This window comes from Panthera tigris, chromosome C1 (assembly GCF_018350195.1).
Source record: "Panthera tigris isolate Pti1 chromosome C1, P.tigris_Pti1_mat1.1, whole genome shotgun sequence".
Classification (NCBI taxonomy): domain Eukaryota; kingdom Metazoa; phylum Chordata; class Mammalia; order Carnivora; family Felidae; genus Panthera; species Panthera tigris.
Window position 1 is genome coordinate 138,782,812 of NC_056667.1, and position 25,824 is coordinate 138,808,635.

At 39.9% G+C, this 25,824-nt stretch overlaps 1 protein-coding gene across 9 annotated transcripts in view; it reads left to right on the plus strand.

The window, feature by feature from the left end:
• LYPD6B (LY6/PLAUR domain containing 6B) overlaps nt 1-21,059 on the plus strand; it is a 174,058-nt gene extending 152,999 nt beyond the window's left edge. For all 9 annotated transcript variants that reach the window (XM_042997107.1, XM_042997109.1, XM_042997105.1 and 6 more), the window contains 4 exons: nt 12,246-12,396; nt 14,944-15,042; nt 18,435-18,565; nt 20,322-21,059. In XM_042997107.1, the coding sequence (XP_042853041.1) occupies nt 12,282-12,396; nt 14,944-15,042; nt 18,435-18,565; nt 20,322-20,486 (510 nt within the window). In that variant the 5' untranslated portion in view covers nt 12,246-12,281 and the 3' untranslated portion in view covers nt 20,487-21,059. The remainder of the gene's footprint in view (nt 1-12,245; nt 12,397-14,943; nt 15,043-18,434; nt 18,566-20,321) is intronic.
• Nucleotides 21,060-25,824: the final 4,765 nt, after the last annotated feature.

The window sequence follows — 25,824 nt, forward strand, 5'->3', positions numbered from 1 at the left end:
AGAAGGTAGCTCTGGAGTTGGCCACCTGACAGGAACTGAGGGATGTGATAATAACCAGGCAGGGAGTGAGTCAGGGAACAGGTACCCCAGTCTCAGTCTCTTCCCATTCTCCAACCTCCCAGTTTCTGCCATTAGCCAAACCAAATTAGAAGCCCATGGGGAAAAAAAAAAACTGTGAGTGGTCTTCATAACTTGGCTTCCCAAGGCACAGAGCAGCATGGAGAGGGATGGAGGTTGGGTCTCAAGGGGCAAAAGGTGAAACCCGGCAGGGTTCACTTCCCTTCCATCCTGTGAGGATAGCTTGGGAAGATGGTCATAGCATTTTTAAAGCCTGACATAGTGTGTGTTGAACAACATGTAAATAGACTAGGTTGTAGTTGGGTAGACCTTCAGTTGCTGAAAATAGAGTTCTTACAATCTCCACATGGTTAACCTAAAATCTACACAAACAATTGAAATGGAAGTTCTATTGGTAGAGAAAATGAAAACTTTTTTAAAAGTTTTTAATGTTTATTTCTGAGAGAGCACTAGTGGGGGGGGGGGGGTGCGGTGCAGAGAGAGAGACACAGAATCTGAAACCTGCTCCAGGCTGAGCTGTCAGCACAGAACCCAACGTGCAGCTCAGACTCACGAACCGTGAGATCATGACCTGAACTGAAGTCGGACACTTAACCCACTGAGCCACCCAGACACCGCTTTTTTTTCTTTTTTCAATTTATTTTTATTGGTAATGCCTACAGTTGTGTGAGACCTTTAGAAACTTTTAGCTTATTTACAAGTAAGGACTAAAACTTGTTGTGCCCAACCCAGTGCTAAGCAAGAAAGGATATGGTCTTATGTGCCCAGACAAACCCAAGCTTTTTTCAGAGTAGAGTCTAACCCATGGTCTGGAACAGACACGGTAAGGTTAAATGAATGAGAAATATTGGAACTAGGCCTTTAAAGAGGAGTTGTCAGTATGGGTAAGGATGCATGTGAGAGCACAGAACTTGTTGCTTTTTAAAGCAGACTTTGTAAGAACCATTGCATCTTATGTAAGCACAAAGAATACAGATTTATCAGAAAACAGACAAATGAAATGCTCAACTTAGGCCCATTGTGCCACGTGTGTTCTAGGGTAGTTTTCCTAAAATTGTTCTTCAGGGGAATTTTACAAACTTCTCTCATATATGCTCAGACAATCATAGAATTTGATAGCTGTAAAACGTGTATTGAATTTCAGTGTTGAGTAGGTGTTGCATGATCTTAATATTTTCCAGTGTGTCATCCATAGAAGAACCAACCTTAAATTTCTACTTTTAGCTTTCCAACTGATTTAATAATTTGACAAAAACAGCAATGGGTAGGGACTTATTTCTTTTCCTTCAATTTTCATGACTTTCTGCAAAACAGATATTTAATATCTCTATTTTACTGAGAGGGAAACAGTCTCAGAGAAATAGAGGGGTTTGTTAGAGTAGATCAAACAAGTGACAGAATCAGAACTTGCACCCAGGCCTGCGTGCCTACAAAGGCCATTCTTCCCCCATTATACTAGACAGCATTTACACTTGACTTTATCCTTGTGGGATTATGAACCACTGCTTAAATGCAGTTTTTCTTGTTGCAATTAAAACACTATTTAATGCACATAATTTTTCAGTTTCCTCTGGGAATATGAAATTATGCACATATATATCTTTACATATGTACATTTCCTTCTGCTCCAAGCGGTAATAGTGACAATTTATAGAGCAAGTGACATGCTGTAACTTTGTTATATATGCAGAATGCAGAAATTTTTTATTAGGATTGCTTTTATAAGCTTGTCAGCTTCCAGAGAGTTCTTTGAATAATCTGTCCTGAATTTTGTGACTATGCAAAAGTCAGCATGATAGTCTTTTGCCAAAGCACATAGTTTATTGTTGTTTTTTTAAATGCCCTCCTGTTTTCAGAATGAAACCCACGAACATGTCCTTTACTTGTGTGATATATTTTTAGCTGTAGAATCGAGAATAAAGTTGAGCTAGTGGGAGCTCTATAAACAATGGTCAGTGACATTAAGCCCTAGCACAGAAGAAAGATGACAAGCCAAATGTATAGTAACAATTCTATATCCTGAAGATCTCCCAACTGAAAGATAACAATATGGGTCCTGGAAACAGCTGACATGATTGGCAATACAGTCTTTTATACAGAGTTCTAGGGACACTTTTACAACCTGGCACATAATTAGCACTTAAACAGTCAAGTCATTCAATAAAATAGATCTATGTTTGTGTAGAAGCACATACGTACATGTATGTATGTGGGTGTGCATATATGCATGCACACATATCCAAATGAATTTATTGCCGAAGATTTCTGTTTTGGTATAGACATTCTCTTATGTTAGAATTTATACAGAGAGGTTCAAATGAGAAGGACATCTGTATGAACGCTTTATTTTTATGGTCCCTTTTTTATGTCAGCTGAGACTAAATGAAGTCAAAAGTCCTAGCCATCGCCTGTATGCTGACCCTGAAAGCTAAATTTTCTCAGTTGAGTTGTGTATGCCACATATTAGAGAATGCATGCTCGGCATGAAACATTCCTCCACTCAACAAATGTAGAATAATGGATTCTTAGCCAGCTGTTGGACATTCCAGCCTAGATTTCTATTATGAGAGCTTTGATTGGTTATTAAAAGAAATGGGTTCGGCAAAGCAAGCAAGGATATGGAACATAAAAACAATGTCTTCCATGCCCAGCCTTTGTTGCTGCTTGGTTTATGTCTATGTAGTTCTGCCAGTGGAATTGCTCGTTAACAGTACCAAACACCTGTGCGCCCACAGCTTTCCTGCAGAACTTCAGTCCACTTGTATCTTTCTCTCAAATTTAAAGACCCCCTGCTTCCATGGAAAAGGAAATAATCTCTCTCATTTGCCTCCCTGATAGCAGAAATACCTCTATAGAATTAATATATGCCCTTGGCTTTTTTTTTTTTTTTTTTTTTTTTTTTTTTTTAAGAAATGGCCAATTGAAGGATGCCTCTGCAGCTCTTTGAAACAAATTTCAGGCATTATCCATATGTTGTTTGGTGCTCTCTGTATAACACATAGCGCCCATTAGTTTGAGAATTAAATACCAGGAAGAGTTTCCTTTTATCAAATAATGAGAATATGTGTCCCATATGCATCTCCCTTAACGCCTGAAAGGTACAAAGTGAAATGTAATGCACAGCAGAGGAACACCATACATGGAAGTTTAGTGGCTCAGATCTTTCCTCTCTCAGGGTTTTTACTCTGTATTTTGAGAACCTTAACGTCGAAATGACTTGGCATAACCCTCCTAAAAATCATTTGTGGGTACAAACTGGGCAACAATTATTTCACCTATGTGAAGGATACTCTCAAATTTAATCAGTTAGCATATATTTATTAGGTTCCTACCATTTGTCTAAATAGTTCAATAAAACATGGCAAACCCATCTGGATTCTTTTTAAAAGGAGTACATTTTCCAATTCCCAATCATCTAAGCTTTTTAATCTTGTTCATGTGGAGTTCTTAACCTTCTCCTCTAGTGTCATCAAAGCCTTCTCAAAAAAGATGTAAACTTGTGTCTTTGACAAAAATGCAGCTGAAAAGCTATTACTTGGGAAGCGTTTTTTTAGTTTTTTTTTCTTAACATTTGAATCACATTTAGAAAGTTGCCTTTAAAATTGATTAGACTATTTTCTACCCATTGAACACTTATTGCCCCGTATTAACTCATGATTAGCTTTAAGGTTGATTTCCATAATAACAATATTTTAATGTTAGCACTGTTTTTAGATATTATTTTGTCAGGTTGTATATAGTAGAAAAAACCATCTTTAGCACTACAAAATGTACAGCCTTATGCTTAGAAATGAAATATTCATTTCTGTGAAGTTTTGATCCTACGATGAGATTTTTAAAGTTATCCTTGTAAACATTATAGCAGGGATCTGAAATATGGGAATACTGTATTACATATGACTTTTTATGGTATAACTGGAATTCTTCATTAATATCCTTCCATAGAAATCATAAAATCCTAGAAGGGGAAGGAACCTTGTCCGTCATTCATTCCAACTTTTCATTTGGTTGCAAGAAAGATAATTCCTGAATCCCGTTTAGAAATTAGTGCATAGAACTCAACACTATTTACCAGATTTGGTCCAGCTAGTATGGAATGGAGCTGGACAGTTATATCTCTTGATCTTATCTCTGTTCTCCTGCTAATGATATCTGAAGAACTGGGAAGGAAGATACATGAGGGGAAGCAGACACTTAACATTTCTTTAATGCCATCTAAGTGAAAGGTACTTTATGTAATTATACCCAATCCCCACAACAGCTTAAGAAATTTATCTACATGGCTCTAAGCCTCACTTATCTTATTGACAAATGGGGTTATGTGGCTAGTAAATGTAGAAACAATTTGTAATTTTCATAAGAAATTGAAGATGACACTAAGAAATGAAAAGACATTCCATGCTCATGGATTGGAAGAACAAATATTGTTAAAATGTCTGTACTACCCAAAACAATGTACACATTGAATACAATCCTATCAAAATATCTATCAAAATCCTATCAAAATACCATCAGCATTTTTCACAGAGCTAGAAAAGACAATCCTAAAATTTGTGTGGAAGCACAGAAGACCCCAAATAACCAAAGCAACGTTGAAAAAGAAAAGCAAACTGGAGACATCACAGTTGAGACTTTAAGTTATAATACAAAGCTGTAATAATCAAAGCGGTATGGTACTGGTGTAAAAATAGAAACATAGATCAATGGAACTGAATAGAAAACCCAGAAATGAGCCCACAACTATATGGTCAATTAATCTTTGGCAAATCAGGAAAGAATATCCAATGGGAAAAAGAGTCTCTTCAGCAAATGGTGTTGGGAAAACTGGACCATGTTCTTACACTATACACAAAAATAAATTCAAAATGGATTAACGACCTAAATGTGAGACCTGAAAGCATAAAAATACTAAATGAGAACACAGGCAACTTCTTTGACATCAGCTGTAGCACCTTCTTTCTAGATGTGTCTCCTGAGGCAAGGAAAACAAAAGCAAACTTCAAAAAAAAAAAAAAAGCATCAAAATAAAAAGCTTCTGCACAGTGAAGGGAACAGTCAACAAAACTAGAAGGCAGCCTGTGGAATGGGAGAAGATATTTGCAAATGACATATCTGATAAAGGGTTAGTATCCAAAATCTATAAAGAATTTATAAAACTCAACACCCAAAAACAAATAATCCAGCTTAAAAATGGACCAAAGACATGAGTAGACATTTTTTTCAAAGAAGACTATACAGATGGCCAACAGACACATGGAAAGATGCTCACTGTCACTCAGCATTAGGAAAATGCAAGTCAAAACTACAGTGAGGTATCACCTCACGCCTATTATAATGGCTAAAATCCACAATAGAAGAAACAAGTATTGGCAAGGATGTGGAGAAAGGAGAACCTTCTTGCACTGTTGGTGTGCGTGCAAACTGGTACAGCCACTCCGGAAAATAGTATGGAGCTTCCTCAAAAAGTTAAAAATGGAACTCCGCTACAATCCAGCAATTGCACTACTAGGTGTTTACCCAAAGGATACAAAAATACTGATTTGAAGGGATACATGCACACTGGTGTTTATAGCAGCATTATCAACAATAGCCAAATTACAGCAACAGCCTCCATGTCCATCAACTGATGAATGGATAAAGATTGGAGGGGTGTGTATGTGTGTGTGTGTGTATATATATATATATGTGTATACATATATATCTCTATATCTCCTTCTTTATATACATACACACAGGAATATTACTCAGCCATAAAAAAGAATGAAATCTGGCCATTTGCAATGACATAGATGGAGCTAGAGAGTATTATGCTAACTGAAATAAGAGAAAGACAAACAGCATATAATTTCACTCATATGTGGCATTTAAGAAACAAAACAAATGAGCAAAGCGGGGGGAAGGTGGGGGTGGAAAGAGATAAACCAAGAAACAGACTCTTAACTATAGAGAACAAATTGATGGTTACCAGCATGGAGGTAGGTGAAGTATGGGTGAAATAGATGATGGTGTGATGAGCACTGGGTGTTGTATGGAAGTGTTGAATCACTATGTTGTACAGCTGAAACTATTATGTTGTATGTTACCTAACTGGAATTTAAACAACTTTTAAAAAATGCTGATCCTGTAAAACAAAACAAAAAGGAGAACCAGAATTTTATTCTGGGTGCCCTTTCTGAATCTAAAGCCCATTGTTTTTCCTCCTCTCTAAGATGATTGTATTAACCCTTGGCAGACACATCTCAAATTGAGTTTTTGGCCCCAGTAATGTATGTGAGTACAGACATTGTGTCTCTTATTTATTGTTTTCTGAGTGCTTAGCAGAATACCTGGTATAAATGCAAGATTTATCATCCTAATATTTTCAAGATTTGGATAAGCTGGTATGAGTGGTTGAATCATGATCCTACTTTTTCCTAGTGAATGTTGTTAAGAATAAAGTCCATGGTACTCCGTGGGTATTTTGTATTTTCAGAGGAAGATAATGGATTGGGTGGGTATAAGGTAAAATTCTCTCTTGTATTGTGCTTCCGGCACTTAAAAAAGCCGGAATTAAATATCTCTAAGGAAATTCCTATTTTTTTTTAAATTTTTTTTTAACGTTTTTATTTATTTTTGAGACAGAGAGAGACAGAGCATGAACGGGGGAGGGTCAGAGAGAGGGAGACACAGATTCTGAAACAGGCTCCAGGCTCTGAGCTGTCAGCACAGAGCCCGACGCGGGGCTCGAACCCACGGACAGTGAGATCATGACCTGAGCCGAAGTCGGACGCTTAACCGACTGAGCCACCCAGGCGCCCCAGGAAATTCATATTTAAACTTAGGAGGACAATAGAACTTTTTGTGTACCAGAAATAGAACACCTGTTAGAGAAGGTAGAAGCTGCAGCGTAGGAGCTGGGCTCTCGATGCCCAGGTAGGTTAGCAATTGAAACCCCAGTCCCCCTGCAAGGAAGGGAACTACAACAGGGTCTCGGCATAGATCCCATGAACACTGTTCTTAAATGTAACAGGAACCAGAGTGTCTCCATTGGCCAACCTGGCCTAATAGCCAGAAGCAAGTAACACAATCCTTGTTGCAGGTGATAAAGTTTTTTGGTTTGGGCAGATTTCTTCTTTTGAGAGGAGTGTTTTCATCTATTCTTGTCCTTCTTAGTAAAATTTCAGCACTCATTTTGAATTTCCACTTGGCCTTCTATTCTTTTTACAAGGGAAACCGGGCCTATTAAAGTTTGTCATTAAAGTGTCTTACTGCGGGATAAGTGATGCTTTCAGGAAAGTGTGAATATGAGTGTTGATGGGCATGTTGGACTTAGTAGAGCTGCTTCCTCTAAATTATCCATTTCATTTGTTTTATTGGCAGTTGGAGTTAGCCTTGGCTTGCTGACTCATTTTTAGCAACTGTGCAGGAAGTACCAGTATTTACCACATTGTTTGGTCTCTTCTTTTTCAAATCTCCCTTTGAGTCCATTCCTTTTGAGACCATTTCTTCATCTTTGGACATTCCATCAACTCCTTACTGCCCACAATCTTTGTCTTGTTAAGAAAAGAGTTCCTTAAGATCATAGCTAAGATGTTGGTTCTATTTAAAAAAAAAAGTATTTATTGGATATTTACCATGCACTGAGCCTAGACCTAGGGAATTAAAAAATAGTTTAAAAAATAATGTAGGTCATTTCCCTACCCCAAAAGAGAGTTTATGATGTCAAGGACATGCTGCTTGTTGAAACCCCCATCATCTTTGCATATTTTCCGTGGAGACAGAAAATGCCACATGTAGGATAAGATGCTGATTATTACTCAGACCTGGGAAATAGTCAAGCTTCTGGACCAAGTGCCGTGTCAGTCCTTTACTCTGGGCAGTAATAGGCCAGGTGGGCTTTGCAAATGTACACATCTGGCTACCTGCCATTCCCTGGAGTACCTGAGAATTGCCCATCTCTGTTGAATCTGCCTTTGCAGAAAGCACCCCTTTCTTTTGGCATTCTGGAGCATATCCTACTTGCCAAAGAGAGGATCATAAACCAAATGGAAGACCAGCACCACAGATGAGGGGTTTCTGACCAGGCCTACCATCTGTGGGAAAAAAATGGATAAAAATATTGTGCTCTGCTGGGGAGGAATGATTTGAGCCATCCTTGAAGTTGAGTGTATACCAGATACCTAATGTATATGTGGAACTTTCTTAGTGTCAAATATAAAACCATCTAAGTCACAGGAAGCCAAATCCTGACAGTTATATTCTGAAACGGCAAGCAGCAGTTCTTAACTGTTATGTTAAGATTAACAGATTCCTTAACAGATTCCTTTTGAGATCCTCAGCCCAGGGGGAAAAATCTATATAGACACAATATTTTGCAAATAACCCTAACAAGCTTACAAGTCACCCCTCCCCGCTCTGAAGAACTCTGCTCTGTGTGATGGTCCTGGAGAAAATTCCAGAATGGTTTAGTCTGACTCATCTTAAAGACTTCTTTTTTTTCCTTCTGGAGCAAAATACAAGCTCTAATGTAACCTTGTTCTGCAACAAAGACTGCAGTGAGAGCCTACTCAGCAAAGTCTCAGCAGATAATTTTTAGTTCAGAGTCTCCGTGAAATGATTCTAAATGTAAAACAACTTTCAGATACCATAGTTAGTCATTTGCTTTTTCATTATCCTAATGTCTTTTGGTTGTGAAAGATAAAACAGTCATGTTAGCACAAACCTATCCACTGCAGAATAGATAGAGATAGATATAGGTACTTAGGGGAAAGCAGTATTGGTAATAGATTATAAAGCCGGCTCTGGAAAATAGCAGACATTTTTATTTAGTGTTTTGTTTGTTTGTTTCATTTGATAGGTAAAACCTTTGCAGTTCTGGCAAATTTTGATACAATAAGGCTATGCTGTTTTAGCTAAAAATGGAAATAAAAATATACTAGTCCATATGGCAACTTTTCACTGTTGTTTTGATGGGGTTACTGTGTTCAAGGCAGTGTGCTAGGATCTTTACACACATTGTCTCCTAAGCTCACTTGTACAATGGTAATGATGCCACTTTCCCTACAGTCCTGTTTTGAAGAATGGAAAAAACAAAATACAAATCTAATCCTTGGGTTTGCTGTTCATTTGGTTGTTTTAAAGTCGTCTGCCATCCAATCACTCTTTTATTCAGAGAAACCTTCGTGAATCCTAAATTCCTCTATGTTGTCTGTTATTGGCATCCCTTTATTCTGGGAGTGAGAGATAAGGCTAGGGATTTGGGACCTGTTGCTCTGCAGAGACCAAGCATTTTTTCAAAATCAGATAATCTAAAACCAAACAGTTCCTTGGTTTTGTTAGATCCCAAATCCTTGCCATGGCCTGTAAGTAAGTGCCTGTATGATCTGGTCCCACCACCTCTGACTTTGTTCCTGCCCCCTTCCCCCCCTGCACGTGCACTTCTTCCTATCTTGAAATCCTAGTGTCTTTTCCCTTGATTCTTTGCTTGGGTGGTTTCTTCTCATACTGGGTCCACTGTATATGTAAAGTAGGTCCTCCTATTCACCCACACATCTCTCTATTGTACTAATCTCAGAATCATGACTATCTGAAATTACATTTTCCCCATAGTTAGTGTCTGTCTTCTCCTTCTAAAATGCACACTTCATGAGAGCAAAGACCGTGTTGGAGGTCCAGTAATAACAATTTCTTTCTATGCACTACATGTCAGTAATGACATTTGAATGAATAAATGAGCTTCTGTCTCATATAGAGATTACATGAGGAAAACCAGGGGTTCTGACTTGTGATTCCTGTTTGGAGATATGTTCTTAACAGTGAATGCTACCTAGTGAGGATTGAAAAATGGCGAACACAGCTAACTAGATAAGTGCTTTATGTGTATTAACTAATTCCTACAACCCTATGAGGTAGGTATTAATATCATTACTTCCATTTTATAGATGCAAAAGTTGTGGTACAGAGAGGTCAAGGAACTTTCACCAGTCTACAAAGAGAGTAGGTTTAGAAGCAGGTATTTGAGCCTGTACTCTACCTGAACGTGCCCATGTGCCCAGCACTCGGCTGAGTGCTTCATACACATGATGTCATTTAGTCTGTGCTTCTATACTCTGAGGTAGGGACTGTTATTGTACCTCTTCTACAGATGGGCAAGCCGAGGCTTGGAAAGTTGAAGCAATTTGTCTGAGGTCCCATATTTGTTAGTGATGGAAAAGGGACTGAATGTAGACGATAGGACTCTGAAATGTATAATCTTAGGCATTATTTCCATATTACTTGAATGTGGGTGCTATTGGAACACAGTGAATTTGAGATTTGTGAAAAAGGGATGAGTCTCTCCTACTCAAAGTTTCTCCACTGGTGTAAAGCAGGGGTCTTCATTCCTTGGCTCCAGATTCACAATGAATATAGAGTAGTCCAGCTTAGAGAAAGGAATACGAGAAGGAGAATTTGTACCAGCATAATGACTCATCTGTAAGGAATAATAAAGTTAGCTATAAGAAACGTCCATTTCTTCAGAAAGAGCATAAAAATAAGATTTAGAAATCTAATAACTGTGAATGATCAATTTTGGTTTCTAAAATGAACCAGGACAGAATTTTATATATGTATTTACATATCAGTAGGTCGCATTCTGTCGTGAGCTGAAATGCAGTATAGGAGGTTTAGCCCTATTGGCTTTTGAAACCTTCCAGGTTCCTTTACACTGAGTACTTCTTAGAGACTATGTTCAATTGGTGGCAGAAGCCATCTATAGGGATGGGGATGCTGTTGGCTATATTTTGTCTGCTATCTAGTTCCATCTTTGTAGGTAGGCATTATTAGCTATACACACAAAACCAATATACTCACAACACAACAGGGGGAGGTAAAATCCCTAGATTCTGTGCGTTATTATCCTGGCTTCAAACAAAATATCCATGTGAAGGATTATGCTCATATGTGCAGAGATCAAACTTTTCTTCTTTGAAAAATTTCCTAAACCCACAGAGACCGGCTGATTCAGCAAGAAGAAAATGAGTTCAGGCAATATTATTGAACTCTAAGGTTCTAGCATTTTCACAGACTTGTATTACAAGTGCTGTTACTTTCACAATCCTATGTGATTCTACCTGAGCCTATATTTGATGCTTACGATTATCCAAACGTGTGGGCAGAATGGGTGTTATTAAACCACTTTGCAGATGAGGAAATTGAGGTTAATAGAGCTTAAAGAGCTTGCCCAAGGTCAGACAGCTAATAAATAGCAGAGCCAATACCTGAACCAAAGTCTTTGGACTCCAAGTTACATCCTTTTCTGCTTCCCACACCTCTCCATTGCCAAAGAGAACCTGTTTGTGGTGATCCTGTATGTTCTCAGCATGTCTCCTGAAGATTTTCTTACTACCAGGTCTGCTTCTAGAGGGTAGAACCAGTGGGACTTAAGATGTACTGTCTTCCTCGGTGCGCTGCGGACGTCTGTTGTTTCACTGGGTATCAAACCTACTTCACCTCTTTGAAAGCAGAAGCAGTATTTGTGGGCTAAGACTAACATCACATCAGCATTTCAAACAACTCTTACTCTGTGTTCTCTAGAACCTCCTGGCAGCTTGTTGCACCCAGTGTGACAGACACAGATGGGGATGGCATTGTCTTTGTGCTCTGGGGTCCAGCAGAGACTCTATTTCCCAAACTCGTTGTACATTTATGCACTGCCCTTCCTAGTGCTCTGACTCTTAAGGTTTCTTCCAGGTTTTGAAAGCGTTGCAAAATTTCTCAAACACAAGTGTTTACTCAGAGTATGGACTTGACAGGTAGGTGGTTCGGTAACTTCAGGTGAACGCGCCTCTGAACCCTGTTTGTTAAGTGATTGGCTGATTCAGCACAAAGTACACCGGCTAGCCTCAGGCAGTGAGGGAATGGGGTGCGGCCACGCCCATGCTGTTCCTTGTTCTTCCGGAGCCTGAAAGGCCTTTGGGTGTCCTGCTAGAGCTTAACTGGCTAGTGCAGAGGCCTGACCAGTAGAAGGCAGTAATTACTTAGCTTTCATCTGTGAAAAAGAATGCAGTTTGCTTACAGGTGTGGGCCCTATAGAACAAGTATATGGTTGGATAGATTTGAACAATCAGGCTTCCCAAATGGAAGCAAAGCCTGCTCCTCCTGACAAACAAAATACAGATAAATGCGACCAGTCTCTCTTTTCATTGTAGATGTGAGTTTTGGACTTTCCCATAACCAAGGTCAGAATGCTGCCCCTCCGTCATGCTCTGGCTGTAGCTGTTGTCCAGATCTTTATCTTGTCAGAAAACTGGGCATCGGCCAAGAACATCAACTTCTACAACGTGAGGCCTCCTCTGGACCGTAAGTAGTGGTTGTGTCCTGGTTCATGACTGTAGGGTCAGGGCGACAATTCGAAGTCCCTCTTTCCACCTATAATAACTTTGCCTGCTCTGGAATATTTGGTTTATACCTAGAATAAGCCAGAGAGTCTTCACTACTTTGGTGAGGAGGAGTAGTACATAATGACAGAAATTTTCTCCATTTCTTTAAAATGTTTTAGCTTTCTGCTGAAGTCTCAAAATGGTTCTTGGTTAAAATACTCTGTTTGGGGTGCCTGGGTGGCTCAGTTTAAGCATCTGACTTGGCTCAGGTCATGATCTCACGGTTCATGAGTTCGAGCCCCGCGTCGGGCTCTGTGCTGACAGCTCAGAGCCTGGAGTCTGCTTCTGATTCTGTGTCTCCCTCTCTCTCTCTGCCCTCCCCCTACTCACGTGCACTCGCTTGCTCTCTCACTCTCAAAAATAAATAAACATTTTTAAAAATGAAAAAGTAAAATAATCTCTTGAACACTGTCACCACGAATGGCTTAGCAGACAGTGTTCTTTGTTGATCTCTTCAATGGAGAAGGATATTGGCTGTAGGAAGGAAGTTTCTCCGTATATAATTTATATATGGTTGTGGAGCCCAACATGAGGTTTGAACTCATGACCCTGATATCAAGACCTGAGCTGAGATCAAGAGTCAGATGCTCAACAACCGAGTCACCCAGACACCCCTAAATGATATATTCTTTCAAATGACCATTAACAATTTTGAAACAGATTTGTATATTTGAAATTAGGTGGGAAATAATACTTGGATTTTCATTAATATGCATAGTCACCACTAGAAAAGGCTGTATAAAATTCAACTTTTCCACTAATAAATAATAATATTGCTTCCACAGAAGCAAATATCAGTGAACATTATCTATAGGATAATATATTTTATATGCATACATGTGTATTTTTGTACTTTTATACATATATCATCTGCTTTCTCTCTTCAGACAAGTGAGACTTCTCTGATATACTTTATTAGAGAAAGATTATAGACATCAATTGGTATAAAGATGAATGGCTGTAGTTCCCACACCTGGAAGAGTATCAAAATCATGATAAAAGCCTTTAAAACTACATATTCCTTGGTCCCCTCTGCAGAGGTTCAGTAGTCAGAAGGGTGGGATGTAAATTATTTTCTTTTCTTTCCCTCCCCCAAACCCTCTTCTTTTTAAAAAAGCTCTCCTGATACTATTCATGCACAGCCAGGTTTGGGACCCACTGTCTTTATACCACTTCTAAATGAAGCCTATATATTACTCTTCTTCCCTTTGTGCTTTCTTTATTATTTGTGACACTGTGTGTGTGTGTGCATACACACATATATCACATATATACCACACACACCTTGAACTATCATTTATTATATGTTTCTAAACTGGTAATGATTGTATACTAATAACTTAATGACATGGCACAAACACATTTAGATTTTCATAAAATCTAAATTATAGACAAATTTTGAAACTTTAAGCCTAATAAAATTTTATGATTAAAAAAATCATTAAAAAAATAGAAATATTATTTGACTAACGTGATCAGTTTACTAGGATGGTCGGACATTTTCCTTAATCTTTATCCATTTTCTCCAAAAATGGAAGAATTGGAAGTTTTACATAAGACTTTATGCCATGGCTTATAAAGAAATGTCAAATTTATTACACTTTTGACTTCTTGCCCATTAAAATAACAAGATACAAGGTTGGGGAAAAAAAACCACAAAAACCTAAAGACCAAAAGGACATTCTAGTTGCTTTCAATCCAGACTGCCAGCAGTCATAATTCCTGCTTTCTGTAACACCAGCATGAGCATAAGAGCCTGAGAATTGCTATCATCCTTACATTAAATGTTACATTCCTGATTGAGGTCTAATGTTGTGATAATTGACATATATCAAGTGAGATTACTTGATTGAGGTTGAAGATGGCTGTAATGGAAGTGCATGTAGACAGAAACCAGCAGGATTTGATGTGCCAGGGACTATGCTAGATATTTTTTATTGCAGCCTCCTGTTTAATCTTCATGATTCCTCTGCAAGTCATGGGGATCTTCACTGTTAGCATTTCTCTAAATATTATTATTTCCTGGAAGTTAAAAATGATAAAGCTACTCAGTAGGAAGAACAGAATTCAAGCTCAGGTTAATCTGACTCCAGTTCTTTTCAGGGGCCACACTAAACCAAATCATTGGTTCCAATCCCGCCACCACCCTTTCCTGTGCGCTCAACCCCCACTTATTCCCAAGTTATAAATTGTAATGAAACAATACCATGGGTGTTTCAAAGTGGCTTGTGGAACCATTTTCATTACTCTATAGTAGATAAGCATAGACAAAATATTTAAAGAAAAGAGAATAAATATGCCCCGAAGTCTGGCAGTTAACTCCAGCTCCTTGGCAACGAAAACTCTAAGGATGATGGTTTGTAAATTTCGTTTGATCTAATAAAAGTTGCTAATTTGTGCCATCTTTGATGTTTAAAATTTTTGTCTTTTTTAACCTTTCTGTTTCACTGTGCATTTTTCTTTAAAGCTACGCCATTTCCAAATAGCTTCAAGTGTTTTACCTGTGAAAATGCAAGGGATAATTATAACTGCAATCGATGGGCAGAAGACAAATGGTGCCCACAAAGTAAGTGCACTGAGTTTGGAACACTCTCTGGTGATTATACCTCATTTAGGTCTCTCTTAACTGGCCGTGAGCAGACCTGCCTTATATAATGGGATTAGCATATATCAACAGGCTGATGATGTTATATCAAAATCAGATTTCTTTTAGTAGACTGTGCAGGTATCAGACTACTCTGAGAGTACTTGGAAACTGATGGTATAACCTCAGTTTGTGTGTGCTGTGTGTGCCTCCAGGGAGGATTTCTTAAATAGTATTTATCAAGCAGAACAAATAGTCCACAGTGTTGTCTTAGGCATTCTAAGAATTTCAGAAATGCTTGATACCTCTAGAAAAGTCACACTTACTGGCTAAAGCAAAGAAGGGTTTTTATACTCTTGAGATACATTGGTGCCTTGGTTACTCATTCATTCATTTGACAAACATTTGAGAACTTTTTAGTTTGCTTAGCTCCTAGATACATCCCTAGTGGTTGGGGACAAAAGTAGAAGGGAAACCAAGTGGGGTCTTTTATTGTCTTTAGGCAGGAGAAGATGACAACCGGGACTATGGTGGTAGGGATAGAGGGACAAGAAGTCGAATGATTTAACATATATAAACTTGGAGGTAAAGCAGACAGGATGTGCTGAGGGATGATTTGGAATTGGAAAGCTCTACTCAGAGCTATAAGATGAGGCTATTCAGATTTTTAGGAAGTACTATTTTTTAGGTTTTCAGACCTAAAAGGCCAAGAAAAGCAAACTGACCAACCAACAAACTCTTCTAGAGCTAAAGATTACCAGTTTGGGTGTACTATTACCTTGACTCTTTTGGAAATCTTTGTACCATATTCTATAAAGCAGTAAAATAGCCTTACCTCTTCCAGGTAAAGGCAGTGTATGGTACCAATGATTAGTACACACTGCAGACCTCTATGGGGCCTGAGACTCTTAGGCTGTAAATTAGCACAAATGGTTGTGACATCTACTTGAAAAGTATTTTTCTTTTTTTTTTAATGTGTATTTATTTGGAGAGAGAGGGAGAGCGAGCAAGCATGAGTGAGAAGGGGAGAGGAAGAGAGAGAGAGAATCCCAAGCAGGCTCCACATTCAGCATGGAGCCAGATGTGGTGATTGATCTCATAACCACGAGATCATGACCACCGATACCATGAGTGGGTCACTTAACTGAGCCCCCCACGTGCCTCTGGACAGTATTTTTCATGATTTCTTTTCAAGAGTAATTAATTATTTTAATTTTGTCTTGAGGTTCTTTTACATTTCTGTAGCGTGACCTCAAATTGTGTGTGCGTGTTTGAGTACATTTATGTATCTTGTGCATTTGGAGATTTGTTTCTACATTTTGCACAGAAATTTATCTTAGTAATTGCAAAGTTTTTAAGGTTGTCCGATGCCTCTCTTTACTAATTTACTTCAGAGGGTGGGTACCATTCTTAGCTATTTGCTTTAAATGCCCCTGAAAACCAGGTGGTAAGGATTGTAACAGTAGCAAATTATGGCACTGATGTCCAACTCCTTGTACTTCGTCTTCATGGACTATATTATTTTGAATTGTATCCAAACACTGTTCCTACTAGGAACAGCACAGTGCTCTGATTTGTCATTCATGAATCAAAGCCGTCTTGAATGGGAACGTGCATGGATGTTTCCGGGTTGCAGAGTTTCATCTCTGTTGAAACACGTGAGCAGAAGAAGGGAGCTGCAGCTTTCCATCAGCAAGGAAACGTCAGAGATGGGAAGGGTGAAGGAAGTTGGCTCTTCCAAGTCCAACTTGAAAACTTGACTCTTAACGAGACTGCCACGGAACGACCCTACATTCCAGTGTGCATGACAGTACATTTTTGACTGTGCTCCAGTCAAGCCCCAAAGATACTAACCATCTGGAATTCTACCTGAGGGTATAATTTCTTGCTTTTCAGTTAGTCATCATTTAGGGGCATGATAGTCAACCATTTCTCGGGGGCAGACTGGCCCACAGCTATTGTTCTTTGTCAGCTCAGGTTTCCTTTTCACCTTAGAGCTTTACTTCTGTGGTCTGTCAGTGTTGTTAAGAGAGGTTCCCTGTGTAACAGGATATGACAAGAATGACATTTCTTATTTTATTTTACCCTGGCTTCTATTCTGACTTTCTAGGGTGCTTTAGCATGTGTGGCATTTTATACGAACACATGCAGCTACCAGTTTCCAATTCTTCTTTATGTGAAGTATAGGTCGAAATGCCTTTCCCATTCAGTGGTTCCCTGTCCTTCTAAAGGCAGAAGTCAGCTACTCTCCTAGAGCACAGCAAAGCATCATCTAGTTTAACACTAGGTATGCTGAGAGGCGGAATAGTGTTCTGGCTAAGAGTACAAACCCTAGAAAACTGCCTAGGTTAGAATCCTATCTTCCACCACCTCCTGTCTAATGTAACTGTAGGCAAGAAACCGTGCCTTGGCTTTTCTATCTGTAAAATGATATTAATATGACTTGCCTTAAGGCTTATTGTAAGGATTGACTGAGTGAATACCTGTTAGAGTGCCTCGCTGATGGCGTGTTAATATTATTTGAAGCTTACCACAACCCTATCAAAATGTCGGACACTTGTTATCATCTTTTATTCAAAAGAAAATGAGCTTTAAGGACCTAATAGTGCTCACATGTGACAGAATTCTCTAAAACCAAGTGCTCTCCACATTAGGTTTCCCCCCATTTTATGACATTCCTGCTGTAGTCCCTTCTCAATAAACTAAGGAGCATTACATTGGTCTGAGATAACTGGAGAGAGATGCAAAACTGAAGTGGCGGGTCCTAGCATATTGAATGAAATCACTTTCTTTAAAAGTAGTAAAATGTGAGTACTTAAAGCTATAGGGAAAACTATAGACATGAGCTAGCTGTGTGCAGGGAGGGGCAGAGAGAGTAGGAAAATGGGAATACTCCAGAAAAGTCAAACATGCAGGGAGGATTAGAGCATGAGTAAGAAGTGGATGGGTCAGGAAGGTGGTCTTGATGTATACTTTGAAGCACCTGTTTTCATTCTGTTCCACCACATGTCTGTTAGTATACAAGAAACAAATGCTGAATAATACACCAAGATGTGTTCTAACCCACTGCATTTTATGTTTACAACTCTCATTTTATTTTGGAGTTCTAGAACATGTGCTTCATAGGGAGAGAGACAGAGACAGAGATGCTGGCACTCTCATATGAAATGAGCAGACCTAAGGTGCTGATGAAAAGCTTGTTCAACTTTTTTCTCAGCTTTAGCTGGCACCAAAGGAGAGGCATCCACTCCTGCCATTAAACTTCTTGCCTAGAGACCTAAGGATCATCCTGAGTTTTAGTCTTTCCTGAAGTGATTGTTGAGTTTCTCTTTTGCAGCGTGAAACATGACGTTGCCTTTTCTCCCCCTGCCTAGATACACAGTACTGTCTGACAGTTCACCACTTCACCAGCCATGGAAGAAGTACATCCATTACCAAAAAATGTGCCTCCAGAAGTGAATGTCATTTTGTTGGCTGCCACCACAGCCGAGATTCTGAACATACAGTAAGGAGTGTGTGTGTATGTGTAAGGTTACTGTCCTAAGGTTTTTCCTACTGGTCATTAGTTATACATAATGGAAAGGCAGGAAGGATAAAGTAACCTGTTGTATACATGTAGTCTTTAAGGAAAGACTCCCTTACAGTGATGTAGTGGAGACCAAAGAGAAATTGAATACTTCCTGTCCTTCAACAAAAAATGTCACTAAAAACAAATGATAATTCCTGGACCACAGAGCTCCATCCTAGACCTCGAACTTGATTTGTTTGAAGTCTGTTCTGGAAGCCCAAGAGCCAACCATCCATGAGAGAGTGATGAACGCTACAGAACCCAGCTCATGTATTTTGTTTATGGCCAGATATCACCGAGAACAATGCACAGGGTAGCTGGGTTGTGGAAAGAGGGAAATGGGGATGTCTTTTACTAAGGAAACCTGGTCTTAACCCCTACCTCTGCTTAGATGGGGACATGAGAGTCTGAAAGAATTGATCTTAGTTTAATATGATGAAGTATAGATATATTTCAGATCAGTTGATCTCCTTAATTTTTTATCATTCTAAAATGAGCAATTTCACTCTTTTAAATGCCTGGAATTGTGAAATGTTTGACAAAAAATTACTTGAAAAGTATGTTAATTTTATGAGATTTTAGAATTTGATTTAGTTACTGTGTACAGAAAGTGCTTCTGATACCAGTAGCTTTTAGCTCTGGCAACGTTGGAGAGTCACCTGGGGAGTTTTCACAGCTATATTGGTGGTGGTCAGGGAACATCCCAGATCAGCTGAAACTGAACTTCAGGTGGGGTCTTGGGCATTAGGCTCTTTTTTCTTTCCTTTTTCTTTTTTAAAATTTTTATTTTTGAGAGAGAGAGAGAGAGAGAGAGAGAGAGAGACAGACACACATAGAGTGCGAGTAGGGGAGGGGCAGAGAGAGAGAGGGATACACAATCCAAAGCAGGCTCCAGGCTCTGAGACATCAGCACAGAGCCTGATGTGGGGCTTGAACTCACGAACAGGGAGATCATGAGCTGAGCCACCAATAGAGCCACCCAGGCATCTCTCTTTTCTTTTTTAAAGTTCTCCAAGGAGATTCTGATGTTCTTGCTGCCAGGGTTGAAAGCAGCTGATAAAGACTTGTAGAGTTGCTGCCCTTTTCTTAGCCATCCTGGAAGCCTCTATGGATGGCTAAGTTTATCAGGTTGAAGCCTTGTACCAGGTATTATGACAGAAGATTGCTTCCTCTGAAAACACCTTGTGCTGTGAGGGAGCAAGCCTTTTCCACTCCTCAGCAGCCATAATTAGCAAGCCCTTGCTGTTGTAATGATAGAAATCAGTTGTTAGTATAGACAATACAAAGTCATTATTATCCCTTAACAAGTAGTACTGAGAAAGAAAATCAATGGCCAGCCCAAAAGGTTCCTAGCTTTCATTTTCATGTCAGTGTTTTTCCTTACAAACCTTAGAAGATTTGTTGACTCAATCAAGCAATCTTATTCAGTTTCTCCTCCTCTTTTTTCCTTTGCTTATGCTTGGCTTGCTACAGATAAATCACTGTTAAAATGAAAAGACTCTCAAGATAGTCCTTACTTTCGGGTTAGTGGGGGAAAGGTACTCAAGGGCCTGAGTGTCTCATAGACTGGATGAGTTGGGTAACTAATTCTGTCTGTCCTCAGCACTGTGGAAGCATTCTTTTGTTCTTTGTTTTGCCCTTCCACTCCTTCCCATTACTTACTCTTTCCCCTCTCCCCTTGCTTCTGTAACAGGAGTGTAGGTCTTGCTGTGAAGGAATGATCTGTAATGTAGAGTTACCCACCAACCACACTAATGCAGTCTTCGCCGTGATGCATGCTCAGAGAACATCCGGCAGCAGTGCCCCCACGCTCTACCTACCAGTGCTGGCCTGGGTCTCCGTGCCTCTGCTAACATGAAGCCACTGTTCCTAAGAGAGACAGAAACCGCCCTCCAAAGCACAAGCCAAAAATTGTGTGAACGCTGAACGTTTGAGTGAAGACCAGTCTTGAACTTGGTGAAGAGTGCACCTTGGACGACCACAAAGCAGAAGCCAGTTGTTCGCTGAGCTAAAGCACTCCTATGTCGGGCCACAGGATGGAGGAAGGGGATGTGGCAGGAAGTGAGGGGATTGTCTGGCTTCCAGGCTTCCTGGTCAGAGGGGCTGCATCTTGTCTCTTCTGCAGGGAGGATCCTGCCAGTATCTGCAACAGAGAGGTTGCAGCAGCCTGTTTTGGTCCTGCTGACCGGGCCTTTAGCTGAATGGACTGCTTGACCTCAAGACTCCTTCAGAAGCTGCTGGGTCAGACTCTCTCATTTCTGTGATTAGCTCAGAGTGTCCCTATGAAATCAACTCTTCCATCATGAGAAAGCAATTTTCCCACCAATGACACAGTCAGTGAGAAAGGCAGCTAACTATGGAAGAAAACTTCAGTTGAACTAATATGAAACCCATTTACTATTGTGGGGGGAAATAAAGCTTTTAAATTATACGGTATAGAATGCATGCTTGTGTGTTTCTTGACTGACCTGGCGACCTCGGATAAAACATTTACCAGTGTTGTAAAGGAGGTCACTGAAGTTAAGTTTCCATGCACCATGGGTGATCTATTCCAGCTTGAATTATGAAATTCTCTGCCAAAGTGACTTAGCTTTTTATTTTTCAGGAAGGATACTTCTTACGATGCTAAACGGTAATTAGTCAATTGAAAAAGTCAGGAAACCTTCCTGATGGAGGAGGATGAAGCCCTATCACATGTTGTACCCTCAGGGGTAGCAGCTTCACTTCAAAGAAACTGGCCAGAGGGCCCCTCCCCCATACAGTCAGCTTTTCTCTGAATGTCAGGGCCACCAAGAGAACCTTTCTAAAAACATGCTAAAATGTTTGGTCCCTTTGTCTCCTCTTTCCCTTTTATAATAGTCTCAGCAACTTCTGTTTTCAGAATCCTGATTTCCTGCCTTTGCAGTTGGGGTGAGCTCTAAACACTCTGCCCTTGTATGTATGGTGATAATGGAGTGTTTTTGTTTGTTTGTTAATTGAGCATCTACCATCGGGAGACTGAGTACTCCATCAAGTCAGTCCATTAATGACACTACCCTTACCATGTGGGCTCACCTATGGTGGGAGTCTGCAAACTATGGTTCATCAGCCAAATACGTCCTACCACTTTTAGTCTGTTGGATTTCTGTAACAAATACACTATTAGTTTTGTGGCTTAAAAAAATTTTAATCCTTACAGTTCTGGGGGCTGAGAAGTCCAAGATCAAGGTGCCAGCAGATCGGGTGTCTGAGGAGGGCATTCTTTCTGGTTTGCAGACCACCATTTGTATTCATACAGGGCAGAATGCAGAGAGAGACTGGTCTCTTCATTCCCTTATATGGCACTATTCCCATTCATGAGGGCTCCACTTTCATGACCTAATTAACTCCCAGAGTCCTCATATCCAAATACTATCAAATTGGGAATTGAAGCTTCAACATATAAATTTTGAAGGGACACAAACATTCAGTTCCACAGCAGCCACCTATTTTTGTGAATAAAGTTTTATTTGGAACACAGACATGTCTTCATTTATGTATTGTCTATGGCTGCTTTCATGCTACAAACAGCAAGGAGGAGTAGATGCAACAGACAGTATATGGCCTACAAAGTCTAAAAGATTTGTTCTCTTGCCTTTTACAGTAAAACTTTGCTGATGCTTAACCTATGGATTGGTAAAACAGAATAGGGAGAAACCTGCTTGCTTTGCAGGGACCATGGTTCTTATATGGTGGTTACTCAGCCTGTGCAGTGGTTTGCCAAATTGCATCCTTTATATTCTTTGTCTTCTGCATCAGTGAATTTTTCTTCTCTGTTTTGATTTTACTCCACTGATTTGATTCAGTTTTTAGTTGTTATGTGCTGATGTCAGGTGCTGGCCTATATGTGTCTGTATTCTCGTCCTTGATGCACTGGGAGCATCTCGTCTTAAGGCTCTCTTGAGTTTCCAATAAAACAGGGAGGGAGCAGACATCATTATCTCCCTGTCTCTGGCTTAATCTTAGACTCACCTGGAAGCATTGGTTTTGAAGCCTGGTGCAGATTTATCCTTCCTTTCACTCAGCACCTTGAAGTATTTGAGTTTTCATAGCTTATGCTTGTTTGAAATTAATTATATATGGCTTCACTTGGAACCATTTTAATAGCATCTTTGGTGTCTTTTTATTCCCCAGGGTTTCTTTTGACTGTATAATTGACGAATCGTCTGCTAAAAAGCCCTTAGCAGACAGTATTTTTTTCCTTCCTGATTTTGTTTCTGCTGTCTCGATTAATGAAGTGTGTGTGTGTGTGTGTGTGTGTGTGTGTGTGTTTCCTGAGGAAATCATTTTCTCTTCTTCACCCTGCATATCCTGTTTGCATGGATTTTACTCCTCACCACCACCCTCTTGAGCATTTAAAATAGGGCTGTGTTAAGCAAAAGGGGGAACACACAGAGGAAACAAACTCTTCACAGATATACAGCTCAGTCGCTAGGGGTGCCAGATGTACAAAAAAATATATATAGGATACCCCATTAAAATTGAATTTCAGATAAATGATTCAGATAAATTATTCATAAAGTCACAAATCTGGCTCATCCAAGGCAGTGTTTTCAAATCCTTGTAATCAGAAACTTCTGGTTTACTTCAAAACAATACAAATTCCCAGAGCATCCTGGAGATGTCGATTCAGTAGATCTGGGGTGAAGCAGAAGCCTAATTCCAATAACTGAGAGTTAAAGAAAATAAAAGCTCCTAGGTGATTATGATGCTCAGCCAAGTGTTACCCTTGATCTGAGAGGATAATTCCTTCCTCTGAAGCCCAGGCCTTGCTTGGCCATGTAATATAAGAGCTAATGAATAATAAACATGTGTACAAATAACCTAGGTTAGAGCTGTGGTTCTCAAAGCATGGCCCCAGATCTGCATCAACATCATCTGGAAACGTGTTAGAAATGCACATTCTCAGACTTCATCCCAGACCTACTGAAAACTCTGAGGGTTCAATCTGTATTTTAATGAGTCCTTTAGGTCTCTCTGAAGCACATACAAGTTCAAGAACCACTAGACCAGAGAAGTGCTTCCCAAATGTCTTCAGTAAATGGGTCCTTGGTGACTGTATAAGATTCACTTAGGCAGCTTGCAAAAAAAAGAAAAAAAAAATTCAGATTCTTTATGTTGGAGTTGAGTCAGAAAATCTATTTTTAACAAAATCCTTGAGTGATTCTGATACACAGCCACTTTGGGAGCTACTAGAGAGTAGAGTTGGAAGTGGCAATGGTGACCAGAAGACCCAGACGTTAATACCTGGCCTTTGAGTTCTAACATGAAAGCCCTATGCAGTATAAGTTGATTCTTGGTGGTGTCTCCAGTGTAATTTTAAAACTAGAATCCAAGACATAAATCCAATCATTAGAATCCATTGCATGAATTTTTTAGTCCATTGCATAAGAATCTGGAATGGTGGCCAAGTGTCCCAGACCTTGTACTAATTTGCCCCTCGTGAGCAAGAAACTGAAAAATACTTTGGTGTCAAAATATCCAATGAGAACTGAAGTAGTGGGGGCAGGAAAGAAGAGGTAGGTTTGTTGTTAGAAAAGAGGATTAATTATAAATAGGAGGGTCTGAGAGAATGAACTCTCAAAAGTCTGTTTTGTCTAGGCTCCCGAATAAATAGATTCTAGAATAAACTTTCAATTCCCGTCCATGACTCATTTTCTGAAAAAGAAAAGAATGGTACTGAACACTTTTTTTCCCCATCTGTGTCTAAACTCTTCCTACATCCATTTCTGAGTGAAGTTAGCAGTCAGAAGTTATAGGTGTTATTTTCCATACAATCTACATTCTGTTGTGTCAGTCACTGTGAAATATGTATTTCATAAGAAGAGGGAAGGAGGTGGGTGGTTTTCTCTTCACTGGGAAAGAATTTCTAAAGCCACACGAAGCATGAATTGAGCGATATGAACTGGCACGGACTTGGGAAATGAGGTATGGTGTGGGACTGGGAAAATGTATTTCACATTTGTGACAGTACTAACTCTTAGGCAGAAGTTTTGTGACATGTAGATTGCCATTTTATAAAACTTTGACCTTTTGATCTTGGACATTTTATTCTTCACCTACTTGTCATCAACTCTATGATTTGTGGACGGATACATCATGCTGCTGGGCATGTCTGGGTGCAAATCTTGCCAGAAGCAAAAGCTAGTAGAGCATGCACAAAGGTAAAAGTAGTGAAGCTGGAAGGCACACGGCTGTCATAATTTGCACCTGCCTCTGGGCACAACTCCACTATGTGCATCCGAAACCATCCAGCATCTTCCCATCATGCTTCCTGATTCTCTCTTCACCTCGTAATTCTGTCTCCTTCCCAGACCCCCTCTCTCACTGCTTTGCCCTCTATTTCATCAGAGGCTGAGGCTGGAAGCCAAACTGTCTTTGGAGTAATCCAGAATGTGAACTAGTCATGGTCTAGGCTGTGAAAACGAGGGCTTTCATGGCTTAAACCCGGGAATACTACTCAGCAAGTCTGGGGATCTGCATTTCCAGCCAGCATCTGATCATGAGACTGGTGATTTGGATACTGGTCATTTGAGGGCATCATCTTAGAAATAGTAAGCTGAGAGTGCTGCACAACCCCCACGCCTCCGTATTTGTGCTTTTTTGGTCTATGAAATTTGGCCTCAGCTAAGGGGAGGACACAGGTCTGCCCCTGGAGGACACTTGGTTTGGCAGAGCTGTCATGCTGGGAAGGATCCTGGGAGGCTAGGACAAATGGGAACTCTGGGAAACCTGGGGCCTTTTCCACACAAGCTGGATGTCCCTGGTTCTGACCATTGACTGAGGCAGGAAGAAGCAATGTAAAGCAAAGGGCAAGGTGAGCTTGTCCAGAGTGGCCAAAGACTAAAACTCAAATCCAATGCAAATATTCTTCAAAAGAGGATAGGAAACACAGGGGAAGTAGGTCCTAGTAAGGTTGGTAAGGGTCCCCAAGTTGTGTACCTTTAATAGAAAGCTGTACCCATCAGGATGTGGTCACCCTTGGCTTAGTTCAGCGAAAGGGAGCTCACTGTTCCCTGAGGCATGTGGGGTGCCTGGCAGAGGGTAGATATCTGATCAAAAGAGGAATTTAAAAGGAGGAAGGAAGAAATGGTTCTGGGTGGGCAGCCAGAAATGTCTGCTCCAGAGCCCCACAGTCAGGCCATGTCCCAAGGCAGTTGTTAAGGTGGCTGAGAAAA